General features: G+C 35.1%; 1 protein-coding gene and 1 pseudogene across 2 annotated transcripts in view; one reads left to right on the plus strand and one right to left on the minus strand.

Moving 5' to 3' along the window:
• Window positions 1-2,587: 2,587 nt before the first annotated feature.
• Window positions 2,588-25,396, minus strand: part of TYR (tyrosinase) — a 119,086-nt gene continuing 96,277 nt past the window's right edge. The window contains exons 4-5 of the mRNA XM_003910524.3: window positions 11,574-11,755; window positions 2,588-3,204 (exon numbers count right to left, since the gene is read on the minus strand). Coding sequence (XP_003910573.3) covers window positions 2,978-3,204; window positions 11,574-11,755 — 409 coding nt within the window. The 3' untranslated portion in view covers window positions 2,588-2,977. The remainder of the gene's footprint in view (window positions 3,205-11,573; window positions 11,756-25,396) is intronic.
• Window positions 3,714-11,528, plus strand: LOC108582107 (annotated as a pseudogene). Its single transcript, XR_002517338.2, has 2 exons — window positions 3,714-3,924; window positions 4,091-11,528. The product of XR_002517338.2 is annotated as a chromobox protein homolog 3 pseudogene (transcript).

The following is a 25,396-nucleotide window of genomic DNA, read 5'->3' on the forward strand; positions in this document are numbered from 1 at the left end:
GGAAAAAGCTAAAAACATCCGCCACTAATGCCGGTTGTTAGCCTGCTGGAGACACTGGCTGAAATGACTTGTGCCAATTGTAAATGTAATTTCTACAGATGGAGAATTATATATTTGACTTGTTGGAAAGATCGGATACTAAAAATACTTTTTTTTTTTTTTTTTTTTTACAAAACACAGAAAGATTAAAAAAGAGTGACAGCTGCTTATTTCTATTTTTTTCAACAGAATGTGGCTTATAATGTAGCAATGGAAAATGATCAGAGCGGAAGCATAAAATGAAGCAATTTATAAAGGTCTCAGTAAAAAACAAAGCTATAGAATATAATGTTGATTATAGTTTAATGGACCTGTCAGTTTGATGTATCAGTCATGTAATTTCTATGCCATATTGAGAAAACCATGGAATTAAAGTGATGATGGTTTTATCATAGATGCTACTTCTATACAAACAGACACCTCAAGCCTCTAGAGAAACAAAACGATGTTCTATATTGAGGTGCACTGATGGAGGGAATTACCTGTGAAAAAGGAAAAAAATGACTTTATATGGCTCCCTCTCAGTAACAATGACAATTTCTTAAGTGGACTTTTATTCAAAATGCGTTGCAAAAATGATTTAAACGTATGACCCCGGACTAAAATCTTGCCTTCAAATCAATCCTAGATAAGTGACCCACACATAGTTGTTTTGCGGTGTCCACAACACCTTGGCCCCTGTTAGGTAAGCCATACCCACCCACATGTGTGATCTGTGACTAAAAGTGTCCCCCAATCACTGTTACTCCTTCAGAATCTTCTACAGACTATTGTGCAAATTTCTTTTCCCATTCCTTCTTCTTCTTCATTTAACTAGCTTCAATTCACATCTATAATTGACTCTAATCCTCAGACACCATTGTGAATGATCTGTTTGAAATCTTTTTTGCTGGTTATGTACTAAGTTGAGGATATACTCCCTGGTATTTATCGTTTCCTCCCACAGACTTCCACTGTGTCCATGTGCTGCTCCCCACTTCTTGCCAGAGTTTCCTCCAGTCGGTATCAGAAATTAGACATGCTAGCTTAAGTTTGACAACTAATGGGAGTCAGAAGATGACTGCTGCTCTATTACCAAGTTTAGTAATGGTTAGGAATTTCTGATAATTAATACAATAACTTTAGAAATAATTGTAAATTTTTACTTATTATAGATTTTAAAATTAACCACAATGTATGGTTAGGACATGTGTGTTGTTAGAACCTGTGTAAAGTAGGATGATTTTTGCCTCTCTTTGAAATCTAAAATGGGACTAAATGAAAAGTAATCATTTGAAAATTATGCGGTCTTGATTTTAGGTCAGTCTTATACAGATAAAGGTGTTTTCAAGAACTCAAATTTTTCAGCCAATTTATTTTTAAATGCATTCATAAACTATCAGAATGTATGCTTCAGACCTTTTAGTAGTTACAGAATCTTGTGACGGAAAGGAACCCATAAAAACCCGTGTGTCTCATCTTAACTACCTTCCCAGAGATGTAGGGCTCAGATGCCAGACCCAGAGGGGTTTCTAGGAGCCTGGATTGAGTAGATCTGCCTTTAATATGCCACCAACGGACAGAGAAAGTATGGTGTTCAAAGATGACACTGGAAACAAAAGCAGTCAAACTGAAATACTATTTGAAAATCCTAAGCAGACAAGCACAGCTAGGTATAAGGAAACTGAAGAGCTGGGAACACCTGGACAAAGTAAATAAATTTGGTTGGAAGGCTGGAAGAAAGAATGGTGAAACACCCTGAAATAATGTGGAAGAGTACCAGGGACTTTTTATAGAGCATGGTTAGCTTTGGTTTACAGTGGGGAGAGAGTTGGCAAGAACCCTGAGCCAATTTAAATGACTCACTGCTTAAATTTTCTCTATAGATTAGCCACCCAATCTAGTATGTGAAGACGTCCAGTGGTAACCACTTATTATTGTCCAAAGATGTCCATTTTGATTTTGGAACTCTGAGTATTGAACAGTGTTTCCTCTTATTGAACTAAAATTGGGCCCACTATAAATTCTACCCACTGGTCCTCATCTTTTATGCTATATATAGCCATAATACAAATGTAATATCAATTGTACTTTTTTTTTTTTGGAAATCAATAGGGCCCCAAAATTTAAGTAGTAGGATTATCTGAACATCCTAATTTGAAATCTTAATAAGCAAGGAAAATGGAAATGAGTTATTTTACTAGAACTGCAGAAAGGCTGATAGTCAGAGAGTTGTTCAAACTTCAAATGTTTGATTGCATTTTAAACTTTCTCTAATAAAATACTTTTAGAAGGTGAAAATATGTTAATATACTTATAATTATCATCATTAACATATTTAATGGACACATCTCGAGACAGGCATTTAGCTGGATGTGTTGTTGAGGCTGGGCCCTTGTTCTCAGTGACCTTGAAAAATATCGTCAGAGCTATGACAGGAAAGAGCTAAAGGTTGTTTTCTATTTGAAGTTTATAATATATTTTGGAGCAGAAATGTAAAATATAGGGGAATATCATACTTTCTGAAGAAAAAAAATGTGTTTCTGAAGCCTAAAGGAGTCAGTTAATGTAGATTTGTCACTGTTTTATTAAAATAAAAAAGGAACCAATAAAACATATATATAAATAATCAGAAGGCAAAAATCAAAATTATTTCCTTTTTGTAAAATAAGAGCACTTTAATTCAGATACAAATAACAGTTCCTCATTACCAAATAGCATCCTTTCCTTAGACATGTGGGCTTAGGGGAAAATGTTAAAAGGGCTGAGTGAAAACAGCAAGACAAAGACAGGCATGTTCTACCTGAGCTGGAAGAAGGGTACACTTTGTATTAGCTTGCAATTTTGCAAATGGTCTTTACAGAAAAATATCAGCAGATATTCTGTGGGAACCTGGACATTACTTTGAGTTAGAGTGAGGTCACTCTAACTTTTGACCCTACTCTATTGCCTAAGCCTTTTATAAATGGCTCTGATACAACAAGTTGTGGTAATCCTCTTTCTCCATGAGGAGTGGCTGCCTTTCTTCAGCAAGCTGCTTTCTCTTGTGACCACACAGCAAGCTCACAAGCCCTGCCAGCAGGGCAGTGAGGGCGGCTCCTACCATCGCCGCCCCAAGGAGCCATGACCAGATCCGACCGGCTTGTTCCAGATAGGACTTAATGTAGTCTTGAAAAGAGTCTGAGTCTGAAATAGAAAGACATCCCATCGTTTTTATTGTTACCACCATTGTTACGATCACCATCATCTTCAACCTTTCACAGTCCTTTGAAGGCCAGTTCTACTACTTATTAGCTGTAAGAGCTTGGGAAAGTTATACCTAATACTCCAAAGGCTCAGTTTCTTCATCAGAAAAATAGGAAAATAATACCCCCATTGTTGGAACGTTTGAATTTTATAGATAACATCCGCAAGTGATTCAGAGCCTAGTATATAGTGTGTACTCAATTAAATGTTAGCTGTGATTTTTCCATCTTTTTCTGTAAAAGGATCTTGTAACTATTCCGATTATCAATAGAACACTGTTACATCATTAATCATTCACTAATCCAGTCTTTTAATTATTTGACAAACATTAATAGTAATGTTGGCAAATGCTCCGTAATCTTAGAAGCCTCCTAAGAACCCCAGGGCATTTGAACAATCTCTATATTCACAGAGGTCACAGTCTTAAATCTTGAAACAGATTTTGGCTCATGGGGTTGTCCCTCTGTCCCAAGGCTTCGGTGGTGGGGGTCGCTCTTGGTTACCGGGCCGCAGGGGCACAGGAGCGGGCCCTGTGCCGCGGTACCCTGGAGCGCCCACACTCTGGGCCTTTGTTTCTCCTCGGAGATGCGCGGACCAAGAACCCTGCGCTCCCTGGTGGAGGACGGGAGCCTGGCCTTGATAGGCCTCAGGACGCTGAAAGTAAAGCCTGGAGGGGCGGGGCTTAGGGGAGCCGATATCTGTATGAATAATGGCCCTTCAGGTGTGCCGAAATCAAACAACAACCAAAACAAGCAAAAAAACAAACAAACAAACAAACAAACAAACAAAAAACAAAAAACAAAAAACCTCAAAAGCCTTAAATGAAACTACATTGCAAAAAATAAAAACAAATTTTTTAAAAAGGGAGGAAAAAGAAAAAAAAAACAGAATGAAAAGAGTAAAAAAGTCGAAGAGGCAGAGCCTGAAGAATCTGTGGAAAAACTACTGGATCCAATTGTAGCAAAAGGGAAGGTGGAGCATTTCCTGAAGTGGAAAGGATGTCAGATGTTGACAGTACTTGGGAACCCGCAAAAAATTTAGATTGTCCAGAGTTAATTGAAACATTTCTTAATTCTCAAAAAGCTGGTTTAAAAAAAAAAAAAAAGGTACAAAAATAAAGAAAGTCTTTATCTGACAGTGAATCTAATGACATCAAATCAAAGAAGAAAAGAGGTGCTGCCGACAAACCAAGAAGCTTCACCAGAGATCTTGATCCTGAAAGAATAATTGGTGCCACAGGCAGCAGTGGAGAATGGATGTTTCTCCTGAAATGGGAATATTCACATCAGGCCTACTTGGTGCTAGCAAAAGAAGCAAATATGAAGTTTCTTGAAATTGTAATTGCTTTTTACAAAGAGAGAGTAAGTTGGCATTTTTGTCCAGATGATGAAGCTTAATTGTTTGTACTGCAAGATATATATATATATATATATAAAAATATAAATATACACATAAATATATATATAAATATATACATAAATCTGGGTCTTGGCTTTTAATTAACTAGTGTGGAAAAATAACTACATTCTAATGAAAATCAGTTTCGATATGTTCATTTTAAAAGTAGTATTGGGAGAGTTGAGTTTTTTTGGTGTGTGTGTTTTTTTTTTTCATCAATACCATTGGTTACTTTGAATAAATAAAAGCTTTCTGTAATTGCTTCCTTTATCATAAAAGAACGTTTGATATCATGATGTATTATTTCCTCTGCATTAGAGAACAGCATTTCTAAATGTCGCGGAAAATTTCTATAGCCATTACTCAATCAGAACTTGTGTTCAGCCTAAGGAACACTCTGGGTTGTGTGTGTCTGTGTGTGTGTGTGCGTGCATAAAATGCATGCGTAAATGGCTTTTTGTGTTGTTTTTAAACATTCACCAAAACAAAAATCATGGGTAAGCACATGTTTTTGAGATGCCATCATTCTGAGCAACCTAAGAAATAAATCACATCAAATTAAATTCAAAATTTTCCTGAAGCCATACATTTCAAATAAAACAGATGATTCTATAATTAGTTGGATAATTTAAATGAATCATTTAAAAGCAGTCATATAAGAATCCCTGTCTACACCCTTGGTCATATAAATGAACAGGCTGTTTGCAAAATTCCTAAAAGGAATAATTTTATTACTACCAACAACCTCCCCAACCAGATGAGGGGACTAGACAGATCCTGCTGTGTTTTAATTATCTAAACAAGACTTAGTTTAATGGACATTTAAATATTCCTCTAGCAAGCCATTCCTTTACAAAAAAGTTGAAATCCCTGTGCTATATTGACTAAAAGGTCATGATTCATGGTATGTCTAAGATGTGGCTTATAGGAACCCAATCAGATGGTTGGAGATTTGGCAGTTCAGAATCTGCTGCCATAAATGGATGAACAACTTTTATAATGTATTGACTTGGATATTTTTTCTTCACCTTATCTCATTCCTTACATGTAGACTCAGTCTTTTCAAAATTCGATTTGCTGGTTCAGCAGAAACCAGGATAAACAATAACTTTGTAGTAATCAGAATGTTATCCAATTGTATATTGATTCCTTTATTGTAAATAAAGGTGAATAGTGGTGAATAGTTTTACATTACTTTAAAAAGCAACAACAGATTTTGACCATATATATTTTAAAAATAAATCTGAACAAGGAAAAGCCTTTAGCTTCCTGATTATTTATATTCCTCAAACCACCATAAGAACATGGCACTGGGGAGAGACAGCATCCAATATGTTACTGGCTTAGCATTTCCTCTATTATCACACCCATCACATTATATTCCAGCTATCTATTACATGAATATATTTTTTTCTATTAAAATGGTTCCTTGAAGGCCAATAGTATGTTTTCATCATTGATATAATTCTAGAATCTGATACAGTATCTGAAACACATATGAGAGAATGAACATGTTTACTGAATGACTGAATGTGTTATTGTACCCAGAAGATATGGTGAAGGAATGTCCCTGAATGGCAGGTGTGGAATGAGAAGGGGAGACCTACACAAAGGATGTCACCCAGGTGAAAAATGTATACATTGCCCATATTTCACTCTGTTATGAAGTGGTATTTACAGTTCCTTTTAAAATTTGGTATAAACAGTGATGGGTGCTTTAAAATCAAAAAGATAAAAGTCTTAATTCCAATAGAATTGGAATTAGGAATGTAGGAAAACAAATGTAATCATAGCATACTATTTGGTTGAATTGTAAATAATATCGTAGTAGTGAAAACAATACAATTCCTAGATGTGGATTTGCCCCCAAATATACTGAGAAGTTGAATGAAAGAACAGGGAAGTGTAAGTGAGTTAAAATCATTATTTAAATATGAGGAACTCTAGAGATAAACTTGATGAATTAACAGATAGTAATATTTGCCTATTATTTAGAAATACAGAGCAAAATAGCAGAATAAATAGCTAAAAGGGTTACAGTAGCTGATATAGGGGCATAAGTCTTTTGTTATAAGTCTTGGATCACTCTTTGGCTTGTAAAATAGCATGCATATATTATTCGATAAAATTAAATTAATTAAAACATATGCTTAACACCTTATGTGTATGTGGAAAAAAGTATAAGAAAAAGTACAATGGAGACTAAAACAACACAAGTGATCAATCTGACAATAAGATTATAGGTGATTTTTATTTTTGTTTTATTCTATTATTATTTTTCCAAAATAAAAAATGAATGTCTTTTTACTGATACAAGTAGAAAGCATGCTACTAAAAGTACCTGAGGCAATTAATAGATGATATAACTATAGGAAATCCATCATCAGATAATGCATATTTTAAAAAAATAGCATACTGCTAGATAAGGATTACATAGATTAAACTTCCCTGTGCATCAACAATTAACCTAAAAATAAATATAATGAAAAACAAATCTCATTATCAAAATCAACTGCATATTAAAGGCACATAGTAGTTAAGGAGAAATGTTTAAATTTTATGTAAATATAACTATAGAATCTATTTAGGAGACTATAAGATTTGAGTAAATGAGGAAGTTTATACTGAATATCTGTTCAGTAAGAGCAAATGGATTCTTTCTAACAAAACAATTCCTCTATAGAAGTTGCTCTCTATAATGCATATAGAAGATATGTATGTAGAACATACACAGAAGATACTACAAATTTACTTTTTGACATAGCAGAAAGAAGAGAGTGCATCCGGGGCTTACCTTGCAGCAAGTCATGGCTATGTGACTCAAGTCTAGAGCAAAAATATATGTATAACTTTGGGGGAAGTTCCCTTAAAAAGAAAAAATATATCTTTGACCATTTACCTTTTCCTTTCTGACTAGCTATAATATAGATGGATTGTTGGTGAACCATCATGGACTCTATAATCCAGGGTAAACCCTTGACCTTGAAAGTTACTGTTTTTAATATATATTAAAATTATTTTGAAAATGGGACTACAATACCTAGCTTAGATTACTGTTAGTGGCTTCAATACACAGTATACTTACAATGTCCAAAAAAGGCAGGATACATAGAGGCTATATAATAAATATTTTCTTTTTTTTAAAGACTCAGCTCAAGTGTTTTCACAGCTTTTAAACACTATTTCTATGTCAGTTCTGTTCTCCAGCTTCTCTTATTATTGCTCCACTTCAATTCATTCCAAGTGGTCTCAATTTTTAGTGTCACCAAGGGACTATCTTTGAAACACTTTTACTTCTCAACGTCTTTAAACTGAAATTCAGACTTTCTTTCTAAGCTATCTGCTTTTGAGCCCCAATAGTGCACCTTTTTGTTCTTTCCCAATGTCATAATTTTTTTATCATCTTTCTCTATGTGAAGTCCTATTTTTCTTGTCATCCATTCTTTTCAGAATAATTATGTAGATTTTTGTTTTATGTGCTGTCATTTCCTAAGTGCATTAACATGCCCATTTATTCACAAAACAAACACATGAAGTAGTTAGGGGCCATTACTCTAATGAATTAGGAATCTGCCTGGAGCTATTAAACCAGACAATGTATATATAACCATTGGTACAATGTCTACCATATAGAAAACAATTTACAACTGCTGTTGATTCTTATCATGATAAAATAATAATTTCATCAATATTTCAACTAAATCAGCTTACAATAGGAGTTTTTCTTTCCAAACTTGCTTCAACTGCTGACTCAGCTCCATTCTCTCTTCTGGATTCTCAAACTAGTTTCTTTGCTGCCTTGTGACATTTGGCACAAACGTCCATTTATTATGATTATATCTATTTATATATATCTTACTTTTCAAGCTTGTCACAAACTCTCAAGAACAAGTATTATGTCTTACATGTTTTATCTTTCATTCTTCTATTCATTTATTTAAAAAATCACATATTCATTGAGATACACTACCTGTCAGGGGACACTCTGTCTCATTTACCTTTTCACCCTCAGCACCTGGCAGGTAAACAAATCATTTCGAGAGTAATGTTCTGATGAAGATACAAAGGGATCATGGAGAAGAGACCTCCTACATCTCTCTGTGAAGTCAGGGAAGGCACCAAGAAGACTGTCCCACTGAGTAAAAGAATGAGTTAGACTCTGAGCATATAATGTTGATGGCAATCCATCCTAGGCAGAAAGGAACAGCATGCACAGAGGTGTGCACATAGCCAAAAAGAGCTATTGAACAAATTCACAAATGATAGAAGTGTCATCAAATTCCATTGGCAGAATGGGGCACTGCAGTTACCATGAGCATTGTTTCCCCTTCTCATTTTTGAAACCAAATTTCCAGGTCTTTTATAATGTATGGGAAGAAAGATGCTCTCAACAGAGAACTTTTCTGCTACCCAGAAAGCAAGATTACATTTATCAACAACATTGAGGATATAACCCTTCATTGCCAAAGCTTTTTGGCCTCACCTTGTAAATTAGTTATACATACAAGAAAATTACCTGCTACTCAATTTTCTAAAGAATCGCTAAATTCAATTATAAGAGAATGTTTTATAAATGGCAGAAATCAGCTGCCCTTTTACAGAAATCGCTTAAGTAATTATAAGCATGAGTACCTACCTGGATGATGAATAATAATCCCTTTGAACAAAATTATATCAAGACATTTAAAATAATTTTTAAGTAAGCTTAAAATTTGGCTATGAATGGAGATAAATTTTAAACTTCTTGAAAGTACAACAGAAGCAACAATATGGAAAAATTCATAAAACAGAAAATAGGCAATTGCTGTTACTTAGTTTAGCTATTTTGTTTTGTTTTGTTTTACTTTACTTTGTTTTTAGAGATGAGTCTTGCTGTGTTGCCCAAATTGGCCTCACATTCCTGAGTTTAAGTGAACCTCCTGTCTCAGCCTCCCAAGTATCTGCTGTTGGTTACTTTAAAGTCAAACTTCTCTAAAATTAACTTTGTAAATTCAAAGCTGTATGAAAATTACTCTAAAGCATTCAAATAAATTTTGTTTATTTAAATTTAATTGGAAATAAATACCTTCAAGCCTCTAATATGACTCATTGAGCTTCTTTTCCCCTGGCTCATCCAGGCAATTTTGTTGCCTTTGTAGTAAAAAGTATTCATTTGTACACTTAGGGAAGGAACAAAGAGGTGGAGCATATGTGTAGAAGACAATATAGGGGTTAAAGGGAACCCTCCTCTCTGTGCAGTGATGGAGTGATAAAGTTTTGGATTAAATATTTGACACTTATTAGCTTTGTAGTTTAAAATTAATCACTTTATCTTTCTGATTCTCAATTTACTTACCTGTAAAACAGAATAAAAATCACCCCTTCATAGGATTTTAAAAATTAGCTGAGTCAACAGTTTGTATGCTGATGTCCCTCACATTCGGATCTGAGGGCCAGACACCACTTTTGAGTTTCAGGCCTGTGTATCCAACTTCCCAAGAGACATTTACCTTGCCGTCCCATATAACTTCGTTTCACTGTATAACAAAACCATAAGCCTTCCTCCAAGTCTTTCTTTGCTCCTCTTGTTATTATATCAGTGAATTATTCTACCATTCATCAGTTTCACAGGCCAGAAAGCATAAAGCCATTCCTAATATCCTTCATCTAGTATATAAATCATTTTCCAAGTTCTGTAAATTTTGCCTTCAAAATAATATCAAATTAATCATGCTTTCTATCTCCCTTCCTGCCACTACCACTGCAACTCAAACTACCTTTACCTCTTCCCCAGACTCTTGTAATAGCATTTACACTGCCTTTCTGCATGTGCTTTCCAACTGCTAAAATCTTTCTACACACTGAAGCTGCAATAATCTTTTGAAAATTCAAATTTGATTATAACCTGCTTAAAATTTATCAGTGGCTTGCATTATTCTAACAATATGGCCCAAAATCATAATCATGCCCTCCTTTTCAACTAGTTAATTCTACCTGTCATATTGATGTCATCTGAAATATCACTTCATTGACCCCTGGAGTTAGACATATCTCTGCATAAATGAGTTTTTAAGCAAGCAGTTATCTTTTCCTTCCATTGTAAACTTTATGAAGATAGAGACTATGTTGTTTACCATTGTATCCATAGTATCTAAGGCAATGTCTTGTTCAAAGTAGTTATTCAATAAATGTGTGTGTAAATAATAAAAAACTCAGTGCAGACACATAAAAAAAAACACCTGACATGATAGAATACTTACAGTGTTTAAAAATATATATCCAAAAATGACCTGAGTATAAAGAGTATGACATTTTTCTAGCAAACTTCACTTATATTAGTTAAGAGAAATGACACTTCATGATAAATATCACTTGCACTCAAATTGATTTATTGATTTCAGTCCATACCAGATAAAATGTGATGCTTAGAATGGAGAAGCTTGCGAGATAAATTCTGATCTTGGGGGTTTGGGGAAGAATAAAACCCAGGACAGATTCATACATAGAAAAAAATACTATGTAACTATGAGAAAGGCGCGAGTAAACATGACTATAAGTGTAAAATGATTTTTATATCTGAGAGTTTGACAAATGGAGAAATAGAGAAATCCTAAATGGAAAATCTTTGAAAAATAGTTACCAGTAAGCTCTCTTCTTTATGTACTGTGGTTTTCATAGAAGGAAGGGAAGACCTGTTACTTGAGACTTACAGGAAGTCCCTCCTCTTATCACACCTCTACCCTTTGCAAACTTCTCTGTTCTTAGTGATCTTAAGATTTTTATTAAACGGGTAATAAATTAAGGATTATAATGCACTTTCTCGATTTAAAGCATTCAGGAATAACATTGTAGAAGCATAAGGTTTTGTGCTATCTCAAAATAAATTGGTAACACTAGATTCAGCAATTCCTCTGAAAGAAAGTAAACTTTACCTGAATCTTGTAGGTAGCTATAGTCATAGCCCAGATCTTTGGATGAAATAAAGAAATCACCGTTTCTGTACAGTGGTATAAAAGGAACCATGTAGGATTCCCGGTTATGTCCAATGGGTGCATTGGCTTCTGGATAAACTTCTTGAAGAGGATGGTGCCTTCGGAGCCACTGCTCAAAAATACTGCAGAGGAAAGGGTTATTCAGATTAAGAAACATATTGTGTATAAAAGACATATTTGAAAATTTTTAAAGTAAAGTAAGGCATATATTAAAATCTGGAGACATGGAAAGATGTCGAATATATTCTTTATACTTCAAAAATATTTCATAAAGTATCAGTTTATTCTTTCAGGCCTTGAAGAAGTTCACTCATTTAAAATAAATATTGAGGCTAGCTTTGAAACAATAATTTCTTAGGAGGTGAATAAAACTTACACATTGAGTTTTGAACCTTCAGAATGCTGCAAAATAAAGGTAACTATTGGTTGAGTGACAATCATAGTTGCAAATTAAATATATTGCTTGTCCCAAAGAAAGACCGGAGAAAGAACATATAAAACCAAATTGGAAACAGTGCTAGAATTTGGTCACTTTTTTGGTTCTGGTGGGAGGCTTTCAACGATTTAAACATCCATGTTGTGATAGGTGAAGTGTGGGCTTAATGAGTCTTGATGGGAGACAGAGCTTACCTCCAATGATAATGGTTTAAATACTTGTACTTTGTTTCCCGGCTTTTCCTAAAGTTAGAGTATGACCATATGATAAATATTATGCCAATCAGACATACTCATTCATGACTTTGAAACAGGAGATAATGACACAAAGAAGCAGGGACAATCGGAAACCATCCTAGAAATGGGCAGTGGCAGTTGATACAACAATATTTAGTTTTCAGGGGCAGCAAAGCCAGATGTACCAGCAAAGGAATCCATTGCCCAAGAAGTGCCCTGTGTTCTATAGCATGGTTTTGGCAGCTGTCTTAGCTGATGCCCTTCTTGCTTATTCTCACCTGTTTCTGAACCTGATGCTCCATGATTTTGTGAGCTACCCAATAGCCTCTCAGCAAATTCTTTTCCTACTTAAATCAGGCAGAGTTAGTTTCTGCTTCACGCAACTAAAAGCTTTGACTAGAACAAAAACTAAAAAGGTAAAGGATTGAAAAACTCCAGTAAGAATGGAGTAGAAACTCAAGTTGTAGGATAATTTATAGGGGACCATTAACAATATGACAAAGAGAATGGCCTTGCATTATCGAGTCGTGTGACATACAAGAAGGAACACAAGAACTGGAGTTTGGGAACTCTCCTTGAGGCCTAGCTCTGTGTTTTCATCTGACTGTATGACTCTAAGCCAATCATTGAACTTGGAGACTTAGCCTCCTCATCCCTAAAATAAGAGTAATAATATCTGTCCTACCTGTTTCCAATATGATAGTTTTTGTGAAAGTACTAAATAAGTAAGCTATCGTTACTTAGCTGTACATTTTAAGCTAGCAGGTCAAAGGTTGGTACATGGTAGAAAATGTGGTATTGAAAAAGAAGTGATAATGCTTCAAATAAATTGAATACAATTTTAGAAAACCATTTTCAATATTTTGAAGCACAAAAACAAAGAGGACAAGGAAGCCAAATGGAAGAAATGGTGATCATTTTTTCCATGACAGAAAACAATTGTTTATTAGAGGATCTGAACTTGAAACACTACTTGTGGTCAAAGTTGGTTTTCAGTTGTGAATTTAGTGAGTAATTGGCAGTCCACTGAAAAACACTAAAAATCTGGTTCATGCATACCAAATACTTTCTAAATTAGTGCAATTATTAAATGAATATTTACTGAGTATCTACTGTAGGTCAACCTACACATAGACCTGTGTAAAAATCTGAGTTCTATAGGTTACGACAAGGAAGATTTGTAAAGTTTTATAATCTGTTTGATCTTCTTTATTCTACAAAATGTGAATTATGTTTATGCCATGAAGGTAATGTGAGCATTAATTAAAATAACACAAAATACACACTTAAGTGCTTGCCAAATGGTAAGTAAAAGCTATTATCTTTCTCACAGCTCCTCTCTCCTCTTCTTCCCCCTCCTCAGTATTATGACTATACTGGAAACACTTTAAAATTGATGAGATATAACATAAGCTGTAATAGAAATGCCAAAGCCATGTATATGTGAGCAGTGCCTTTGGTGATGTTTATTATTCTGATAGGCAAAAATGAGAAATTATAAGATTTAAGATTAGTTTTTTTGTGCTTCACTTTCCTCAACACAAGAAATTAGAAACTGGCTTAACAAATAAACCTCAATTTCGTTAAAGTCCTATGATTTTATAAACTAGTCCTTTTGTTTTAACTTCTATGGTTTTCTTCTCTTCACAAAAGCAGTACTTGTTTGTTATATAAAAAAGAGAAAATATAAACAAAAAGGAAATCATATTACAAATAATTTTTAGTAGACATTTGTACTAAACCATGTATTTTCAATTGGTAAATTAATTTTTTGAAATGAGAAGGAGGCTGTCTGATAATCCCTCCACCACCCCTGTCAAACTTTGACTGATTTTGGAATAGCCTGATATACAATGAGCCACTAGATAAGGGCTTGAGGCAAAAATTGTACCTTTTGTCAATTGAGAAAAATTACTATTATAGTTCAATTTATAAATAATCTTGTTTCTGCCATGAAATAAAAATTCTTTACCTAAGTAGGGCAAGGACATCAATTCTCAGCACCAAATGATTTAATGGATGAAACCATTAATGTGCTCACCCACCTCATCAACCTTTTCAAATGAAGGTATTAATCTTGATTAAGTTCTTCACCAGTGACTCTCAACTTCAGTTAATTTCACCAAACCATGTCTAGAATAGCTCACATGGGAATACTAATGTTTAACTTAGATAATTACATTGACATTTAGGGAGGAGGGGGTAGTCATCATTTTAGCAAAACTTAATTTGAACTGAATCTAAATAGTTTTCTGAACATCTGAGCAACAGTGAAATTTACAACAGAAAAATTAGAAAAATGTAAAGATGACCACAGATGGAAACATGGAAAGATACGTTTTTTAAATGAAAGCTGGCATGGGAACTCTGATTTCAGGTCCGTAAAGACTCTAGTCACTCTTATCCTTAAAATAAGGAAAAAATAGACAAATTAATAATCAACAAATTTTCTTGGACCCATGAGAGAATTGAAGTTGTGGGTCAAACTGCCATACTCAAAAGTGGAGAGATGGGTTCATCCAGAGGCACATAGCTGAGATCTGCTTACCAGGGGCAGGAGCAGCTGGATTCCTAAAGTGGTAGGAACGCTGAAACACTTCCATGAATGACTGGAGACTGAGTCTAGACTAGTGATGATAGTGGGAAATTCCTGGGTGCTGCTGTCTTAAGGGAACTTCCACATGTTTGGGGCTTTACCTCCAGGAACTCCACCAGGTTTTCATGGTGAAGACCTCAGAAAGATACTCTCCTTATTCTGTCACAGAGAGGAGGAGAGTGACCATTGTGAAATATGCCCAGGACATTATCCATATCAAAACCCTATGATCCAGGGGAAATGGTTAGAGCCTTATCCCAGTTTCAGGAAGAGAATTCCTTTCAGTCCAGTCTCTTTCAGTTTTCCTGTCTCACCTAAGGGGAAGTAAATATAAACCACAGGTGTCAGAGTTTCAAGGAAATAAATAGAAATACTGCAGTCAGGGAAGCAAATAGAGGGGCAGAGGCAAAAGAAGAAAAAGCTGTATTGTGAAGCCCCAATGCACTGGTCTACTAAAGGACTAAGATTTAATTAGAATATTTTGAACACTGCCCTCCCTCATACTTTACCACCATCCAACAAAGCTTCAGTATAACAACAGTGGATTGCAGCTAAAAGAGCTGAAATACATAAACTATCTCTAAGGAAGAGTATGTAGGGGAACCTAAAACCAAAAATAGAGACAAAAACAAATACTCTAGAGAAACTTGAGGCCTCTGATCTCAAAACCATAACAACTATGACAAACATTTAATCATTGTCCGACTCCTTGCCAGAATATCATAAATTTGTACACTAAAAGCCCATTTACCTCGGTTTATCTTACCTAATAAAACCTATATGGCTTTTAATAAACAATTACAAGGCATGGCAACAGAGAAGAAAAAAAATCTGAAGAGACAAAGCAATCATTAGAACCCAACTCAGATATGATATAGATTTTGGAACTATGAGACATGGAATCTGAAATAATTTTGAATAATATGAATTTTAAATAACTATACATAATATAAAATTAATACATTAAAATAACATTTCTAATAAAAAAGTAAATAATACACCAAAAAACCCATGGATAATGTAAGCAGAAAGATGGAAACTCTAAGAAAAAATCGAAAGAAAGGCTAGAAATCAAAAACACTCCAACAGTGTTGCACATATCACTAGCGTTGATATGGTCAAGAAAAGAATCAGTGAACTTGAGGCTAGGTTAGCAGAAACTTCCCAAACTGAAATGCAAAGAGAAATAATAAAAAATAATTAAGAATTGTGGGATAATTTCCAAAAAATGTAACATATGCATAATTGGAATTCCAGAAGAAGAAAAAGTAGGCAGAACAGAAGAAATATTCTCCAATAAAGAGAACTGTGGCTCCTTGAAGAAATGGCAGCCTCTAGGGCTGGAATAAGAAACATATAAGATGAATGTTGAGCATCTTGCAGTGCCATAAAGTAAGGATATGTTCAAAGAAACCACAGCCATCCACAATGTTAGAGATATGTCAAAGGGACAGAGGAGTCAACTGAAATCACTCCTAAAGGCTAAAACTGGAAGAGTTTGAGCCACAAAATAAAGCCATATAAAATAAATATAGAGGAGTCTATACAGATACAATCTATAAATATATAAGTTAATAAATGGAGACAAATCTATAAATCTATCATGTAAAAGAATTCAAATAATTATGATCATGTAAAATAATTCAAATAATTATGTAGATACTCTGCCCTGAAGGTACTATCTGTAACTCCCCACTCACTAAGTATGGGATGCACACAGTTACTTCTTTTCAAAGAGTACAGTATCAAAACATGATGAAATCATTTAACAGTTTGAGAAAGTTGACCAGCACTACCTCTGACAGGTAATCAAGGTTAACATTCACAATGGTAAATTATGTTAATAGCGTGGCCCTTGTGGGGTGATAGAGGTGTGATAATTTCTCTCTACTCATCGTAAGGGTCATGGCCAACACTCCTATAACAAAAGACAGATTAACAAGAAAAAAGCATAATAATTTAATCAAAGTTTTATATGACATGGGAGACTTCAGACAAAAGAAACAAAGACCCAGGGAAAATTGTCTATTTTTATGCTTAGATTTTATGCTTATGGCCAGTGATGCAGAAATTTGACAGGACAAAAGGGTATGATCTAATGGTAATAGACGGAGAGAAACAATCCAGTGAGACCTATCTGTTTGTATTCTTTTTGACCTTTCTGTGCAGCAGTCCCTCCTCCTACATATAGGGCAGGACTTTAAAAATGAAGGTTTTATGATCTACTATCAAACAACGTAGGTCAAAGTATTTCTTTATGGCCAGTTGCTACACAGAAAGATGAGAGAAGATGATAGTAATATTTTTAGGGTTTATGGCTTGTTTTGGAAAAGAAAGGTTCTAGTTTTCATGAACTTGGGGAAGAAGTTGTCTAGTTTCTATGGCTTCTTTCCCAGGAGAAAGAGGGGACAGAGACTTTGCTTCTGAGGCCTTCCAATCTCCTTTACTTCAAAATACTCAGCATCCCAAGGCACCATACTTTGGGGTACATTTTGAGTCCTTATACACCTGTGATATGATGTGAAGAGAACGGTGCTTTACCTCTATGGTTGTCCATCTCAAAACACATATCCCAGTTTAATCATTAGAAAAATACCAGACAAATATCAAATGTGGGACATTTTACAAAATACCTGAGCAGTACTCCTCAAAGTTGTGAAGGTCATCAAAAAACAAGGAAAGTCTGAAAAACTCTCATAGTCAAGAGGAACCTAAGGAGACAGGATGATTAAATACAATGTAGTATCCTGGGTGGGATCCTGGAGCAGAAGAAGATATTAGGTAACTACTAGTAATCTAAATAAAGTATTGATCGGAAGTATGCGACAAATTCAAGGAACTAAAAATTGACCAAAATGTCTATGGGGATCAAGGAGCAAATAGCTCCAGATGAGGCTAGGAAGGTGAACTGAGGCCAAATTATGAAGGGTAGCAGAGGCCACATTAGGGAAATTTGTGTTTTTTTCCTAAGAGTGGTAAAAAATCACTGTTTGTATCTGGAATGGTGAATGATAACATGAACAGTTTATCATTTGTAAAAGACCAGACAGATTTCATTGCAAAGAAGGGACTGAGGAAGAGTAGGAGTTGGTGGATATGCAGGCATCAAGGGAGATAAATCAGTGAGAAAATTATGTCCAGGAAAAAAGATGACGTCCAGAAGTCCAAGCAGTACAACTGAGAGGCCAGGTGCCACAGAAAATGCCTGATTTTCTGGCTTATGCTACTGAGCAAAGTGTTTGTATTACCAGATATAGAAATCCCTGAAGAAGTGGAATATTAGGGGAGGATGTTAATGTCATGATTCTAGATGTGCTGTGCTGCAAGATGTTTTTGAGGCATTTCAGTGGGGACGTCAGGTCATTAGCTAGATATCTGGGTCTGGATTTCAGAGTAAGATTAACTTTGGAAGCACAAATGGAGAACCCACCAACCTCTAGCTAATAACTGAAGCCATGGGAATAATGAGATAATGAAAATACAAGAGAATCTGGAGTTATTTTTCTTAGATGTCATCTTTCTGAAAGGCCAGGACAGATGATGTGACAATCACACTGTCTTTGAGAACTACAGCTTGAGATGCCTCCAGCCACTCAAATTTCTAGTCACTCAAAATTTATTGAATTGTAGTTGTCTAATAGCAAGGCCAGTGCATTCCTATATTTTTTATTCTTTTTTGTTTGTTTGTTTGTTTCTTCATGTAGTACTTGTTTTGAAGCAGTTACTTGTTAAAACAAATTTGTAATTTTTAAATGATAACAAACATTTCCATTTAAACTTAATCCAATAAAACTCTCTAGGCCTCAGTGTGCTCATTTATAGAAAGCAGATGGTACTATCCATTTTAACGTAGTTATGAGAACAAAAATAAAATAAGGAAGTGAAATGTCGAGTAATAATACTTATGGATAAAATGAGAAAACATAAATGATTGACTCAGTTCTGAAGAAGCAGTAGTTTGTTTTCTTCCCTTCCAAACCCCTCATTTTACAGAGGCAAAATAAAATTGGAATCCAAAGGTCACAGTTAACGGTACAACCAATACTGGAATCAGGAGGTCTTGGCTACCACTCTGTTACTAATAATAGTAAATACCCTGTTCTCTGTGTGTTTACACAGGATGACAGGGGTGTTTCTGCAGATGTGAGTATGCATATGCTTCTACCAAAGTCTGATGTGTAGATTTTCTCTCTCTTGGAAGATGCTCTGCTTGACCTTCATCTTGAAATGTAAGCTGTTTATCCAACAGACACCTGCATTAATTAGCATTAAACAACTTAAGTGTTCCTTTTCTCAGAGGACTCAGGATTCACACTCTTTATACTCAAGGAGTAGCAATGAATACATTGCAAGATCAGGAAAGGGTATGTATTAGCATAACAAATACAACGAAGGAGATAACGTGAAATCATACTTAAAAAAAAGGGCAGAGAGAAAGTAGTGAACAAAGTTGGTAAGGGACTGAGTTAACATGAGAACCCAGTTCTTCTGGCTGACCTATCTGGGCTTGTTTCTCTGACACTCTCATGTTCCCTATCTAGGTGTCTGTTCTTTCCTTCCTTTCTCTCCATGAGGAGGTTTCTGTTACTTTCTGACTAAGCTTTAAGCAATGTAGATGGAGGAGAATTTGTCAACAGGGAGGGAAAGGTACAGAAAACAGATGCTAGATTATCCGTTAAACACATTCCTTATTTCAGAAATTCAGGATCACAATCACTTTTTTTTCTTTCACTGTGAGGGAACAAATCCAAATAGAGGCAGAGCATTGTTGTTTTCAGAGCAGGCACAAGTACATTGGGGGAATATTAATGCTGCCAACCAGCTGAAGAATAGCAGCTTTTTATCTTTTGTTTTCTCAGGGCCATGCACACAGTAGGTGCCAACTATTTACCCAATAATCTTGAGTTTATAATCTAACCCAGAAGACAAATGTAGCAATAAAGCAATTTCTATAAAATAAATTCTTAATGTATTGTTAAATGAAGTTTAGCTGAAAACTGTCTCCTACATATTTTAAGTTCAGCCTAAAGGTTTCTCTGTACATTGTGAACTATAACCTAAATGGACTTGTAAACAGACTATAGTCTATTCTTTCACCAATCACCGAGTTTTGTCTAATCAAAAGTTGCCAGCTGTTCAAACCGTGTTCAAATAAGTCAAACACCAAGCTATAACCAATCTGTTTCTGTACCTCACTCTCATTTTTTTAATGTTATTTTTCTTTTTCTGCACATAAATCTTCTTCCACCATGTGGCTATGCTAGAGAATCTGAGCCTACTCTAGCTCAGGAAGCTACCTGATTTATGAATTGTTCTTTGCTCAATTAAACTCTTTTAAATTTAATTTGGCTAAAGTTTTCCTTTGAACAATATCTTGCTTACTATTTTATTGTTTCCATTTTACAGAAGAAAAAATTAAGTCAAAGAATCTAAGAATTTGCCAATAGTAACTCAGCTAGAAAGCAGTAGGAAATCTGGGGTTCCATTTTATATTCCTGTGACTTTTATTATAACACTCAGCTGGCAGAGCTAGGACCAGAATCACGGTGCTCTGTTCCAAGTTTAATGCTTTTCCACTAACATGCAAGAAATTAGTAATTGGGAATTAAAACAGAAAGGTGGACAAGGCTTTCATGTTTTGTTCCAAGCATTAGCAGGCCTTTCAAAGCTATACACAGAAGTGAGAACTAGGCATCTTCTGATTTCACCTCACGTGACAAACAGATATTTGATTACAAAATCTCTCAGAGTATGTAAGAAAGGATGACAGCATAGTTGTGAAACACTAATATCAGTAGTCTAAAGACATATGATTTATCCTTGTGGAATTGAAACCCTTTTTTATTCACAGGCCATGAGGACCTGTAGACCAGCACTGGCTTAGTAGGGCATGAGGTGGCAACAGATAAGTAGGTCAAAGAGAATGCCATAGACATGAGATTCTGGATCTGGGCCTAGACGTATCCATGATGACTAGCTTAGAATACCCTCCTGAAGAGGGCCACGGAGTACTTGGGAGGTGACTTTAAGAGTGCTGAAAGGGACCTAAACAGCTCACATCACAACAGGCAGTGAAAGTGAAGGGAGTTGGGGAAAGCAGTACAATATATCTTGTTATGAACATGGGAAGAACCTGCCAGATGAACATAGAAGAGGGGAAAGTCCAATTTCCACAATCACAAAGGCTTCTACAAGGCATCCTAACTTTACCCCTGGGATGTGGGAGCACGAAGAGAAGACAGAAATACAAAACCTCCTCCTAAGAAACCTTGTTTCAAATTCCTGTTATTGGTTTTCGTGAGGAGAGAGGAGATAATCTCTGGAAGTTTCAGTTTGCTCTTCTGTAAAATATGGATAATAACAAACTGTAAAGAGCTGTGAGACATAAATGAGATGAGGTGTACGGTACACCAAGGACAGTGCCTAACATGCAGTGAGATTAGTTGTGGTCATTATACTTGCACAGAGAAGAAACCATTAGTTCTACAGCTTAATACAGGAGCCAATTTAATTTCCTCAGACAAGACATTTTATATATTTGCTATTTGGTCTCCCATCCAAGTACTAACGAGGCTAGACCCTGCTTAGCTTTCAAGAAATTGGTATGCCTATGGTATAGACATAGGCACATTTTTGCTATTTGTGAATTATGGTTTACCACAAACAAAAGAGATATCCTAAAATTTCAATAGGTCTGTGAATTTTGTTTCTTATTTTAAAATATAAACAGAGAATCATACAATATAAAGGCTAGCCTCACAGATTCTGGAGGAAGATGATTGTGATACTTAGTAATTCTGCAAACTGGGGCAAGCTACTTAACTTCATGTACTCCACTCTTCTTTTCAGTGAAGTGGGGATTATAACATATTATGAGCTAAACTGTATCCCTGTAAAATTCAAATGTTTAAGTCCTAACTCCTAATACTTCAGAATGTTACTTTATTTGGATATAAGATCTTTAAAGAGATAATTAAGTTGAAATGAAATCATTAGCATCGGCCAGAATCCAATATGAATGAAGTCCTTAGAAGAAGAGGAAATTTGAGCATGGGCAGGGACAGAGAAGACTATGTGAAGATGCAGGAAAAAAGATGGCCATCTACAAGTCAAGGGAAGAAGCCTTAAAATAAACCAACCCTAGTGATACCTTGATCTCAGACTTTAATTTTCCAGAACTGTAAGACAAAAAAAAATTCTGTTGCTTAAGCTACCCAGTCTGTGGCACAGGTATATCACATTTGATTACAATTCAATTTATTGCTTTATGCAGATATTACATTGTTTACAAATTGAAGGTTTGTGGCAACCCCACATTGCAGAAGTCTCTCAGTGACGTTTTTCCAACAGCATGTGTTCACGTCACGTCTCTGTCACAGTTTGGTAACTCTCACAATATTTCAAACTTTTTCAATGTTACTAAATCTCTTATTATGATCTGTGATCAGTGATTTTTGATGTCACTCTTGTAATTGTTTTGGGGTGCCACAAACCACATCTGTATAAGATGGTGAAGTTTTGTGTGTGTTCTGACTGCTCCATCTGCCAGCTGTCCTCCTTCCCTCCCACCTCCATCGCCAACAGTCCTTCTCCCTCTCTTCAGGCCTCCCTGTTCTCTGACACGTAGAAATACTGAAATTAGGTCAATTAATAACCCTACTGTGGCCTACAAATGTTCAGTTGAAAGGAATAGTCACACATCTCTCACATTAAATCAAGAGGTAGGAATAATTACCTAGAGGTAGGAATAATATTAGATAAATATTAGAGGTAAAAATAATAATGAGGAAAGCATGTCCAAAGCCAACATAGGCCAAAAGCTAGGCCTTTTATATGAAATGTAGTCAAGCTGTAAATGCAAAAGAAAAATTCTTGAAGGAAATCAAAAGTGCTACTCGTGAACACATAAATGATAAGAAAGTGAAACAGTCTTATTGCTGATATGGAGAAAGTTTTAGTGGTTTGGATAGAAGATCAAACCAGCTACAACCTTCTGTTAAGCTAAAGCCTAATCCAGAGCAAGGTCCCAGCTCTCTTCAATTCTGTGAGTCCTGAGAGCAGTGAGGAAGTTGAAGAAGAAGAGTTTGAAGCTGGCAGTGGTTCAAGAGATTTAAGAAAAGAGTCCATTTTCATAAAATAAAAGTGCCAGGTGAAGCAATAAGTTCTGATAGAAAAGCTGTGGCAAATTAACCAGAAAATCTTGCTAAGATAATAGATGAAAGTGACTACACTAAACAACCAATTTTCAAGGTAGACAAATTGGCTTCTATTGGAAGATGCCATCTAGGACTTTCTTTGCTAGAGAGAAGTCAATGCCTGGTTTTAAAGCTTCAAAGAATAGGCTAACTCTCTTGTTAGGAGTTAAAGCAGCTGGTGAGTTTAAGTTGAAACCAGTGCTTATTTAGTTGAAGCCATTCCAAAAGTCCTAAAGCCATCAAAAATACTAAATTTAACTCTGCCTGTGCTCTTTAAATAGAAAAAGGTTTAGATGACAGCACATCTGTTTATACCATGATATACTGAATATTTCAAGTCCATTGTTGAGACTTACTTCTTAAAAAAAAAAAGATTTCATTCAAAATATTACTGCACATTGACAAGGTCACCCAAGAGCGCTGATGGAGATATACAAGGAGATGAATATTGCTTTCATTCCTACCTACACAACATCCATTTGGCCGCCCATGGATTAAGGAGTAATTTTGACTTTCAGTTGTTATTATTTAAGAAATACATTCTGTAAGGGTATAGCTGACATACAGTGATTCCTCTGATGAATTTGGGCAAAATTAATAGAAAACCTTTTGGAAGGGGTTAACTATTTAGATACAATCAAAAACATTAATTTTCATGGGAGGTAGTCAAAACATCAACATTAACAGAAGTGTGGAAGAAGTTGAATACAAACCACATGGATGACTTAGAGGGGGTTCAAACTTCAATGGAGAAAGTTATTGCAGATGTGGGAGAAATTGCAAGAGAACTAGAGTACAAGTGGAGCCTGAAGATGGTAACAAATTATTCAATCACATAATAAAATTTGAATGAATGAGGTGTTGCATCTTATGGATGAGCAAAGAAAATGGTTTCTTGAGATGAGATTTATTTCTGGTGAAGATGCTCTGAACACTGTTGAAATGACAAAAAAGTACTTAGAATATTCTATAAATTTATCTAATAAAGCTCCAGCAGGGTTTGAGAGGATTGACTCCATATTTGCAAGAAGTTCTACTGTGGGCAAAATGCTATCAAATAGCATCACATGCTACAAGAATACATTTTTTGAAAGGAAGAGTCAATCAATGTAGCAAACTCTTTTTTTTTTTTTTCTTGTTTTAAGAAATTGTTGCATCCACTCCAAACTTCAGCAGCCATCACCCTGATCTGTCAGCAACCATCAACCTGCTAGATCTACCAGAGGTCTGACCTACCAGAGAAAAGATCACAACTTGCTGAAGGTTCAGAATATTCTTAGCATTTTTTAGCATGAAGTATTTTTAATGTAAGGTATATACATTATATTCTTAGGCATAATGTTATTGCACCATAAATATGCTACAATATAGTATAAATATAACTTTTTATATACACTGGGAAATCAAAATATTAATGTGACTAACTTTATTAGAATGTTTGTTTTATTGTCATGGTCTGAAGCCATGTCTTAGAGTTATAACTTCCATATCTTAGAGTTATGCTTGCACTCTATTATGGAAGCCCTAAGAAACCAATAGGTAATATTACTTACTACAAGGGATTATTTTTAGCATTAACTGAATTAATATATGTAAAATCAATTACAGTAATGTGTAGCATAGAGTAAGCATTGATGTTATTATTATTGTTGTTAAAATTATAAATACTTTGTTTTGGGATTTTTCTTCCTTATGGGTTCTTTAAACTTTTATATTCTCCTACATCTTTTGCCCCTTTAAGATTAGCTCAATGGCTACATTTATGAAAACTTTTAAGAGTTGACATTTTCCTCCTTTGATTATCACATTTGTCATATTGCATTGCAATTATTTGATCATGTGTCATTTTTCAGCTATATGGGAAATTCACTGAAAGCAATGATGTTGCCTTATTGGTCATTATATGTCGCGTGTCCATTACAGTGGCTGCCAGTTAAAAAAATGAATTCAACCAGGAGATTGAATTCATATTATTTATAAAGTCTCATAAACCATACATGAAATACATAGGAATTGTGTATTTTTCCCTAGAGATTCCAAAATGTTTTCAAATTATTTAAGAGAGTATGAAACATTTTATGAATCACTAGTGTTTACATATCAGAACTTGGAGAACAAAAGATCTAAGAGATGTTGATGATTTGGGTTTGAATCTTGGTAGATTGTACCATTCACTAATCCCCATCAATTAGGACAGTGCCTGGCATGTAATAAGCATTGCATTGAGTGCTGGAGATACAAAGCCAAATGAGGAAATGTGCTTGTTTTACAAAGAGCTGAAGTCTGGTCAATAATTCAGC

Source organism: Papio anubis, chromosome 12 (genome assembly GCF_008728515.1).
Source record: "Papio anubis isolate 15944 chromosome 12, Panubis1.0, whole genome shotgun sequence".
NCBI lineage: Eukaryota > Metazoa > Chordata > Mammalia > Primates > Cercopithecidae > Papio > Papio anubis.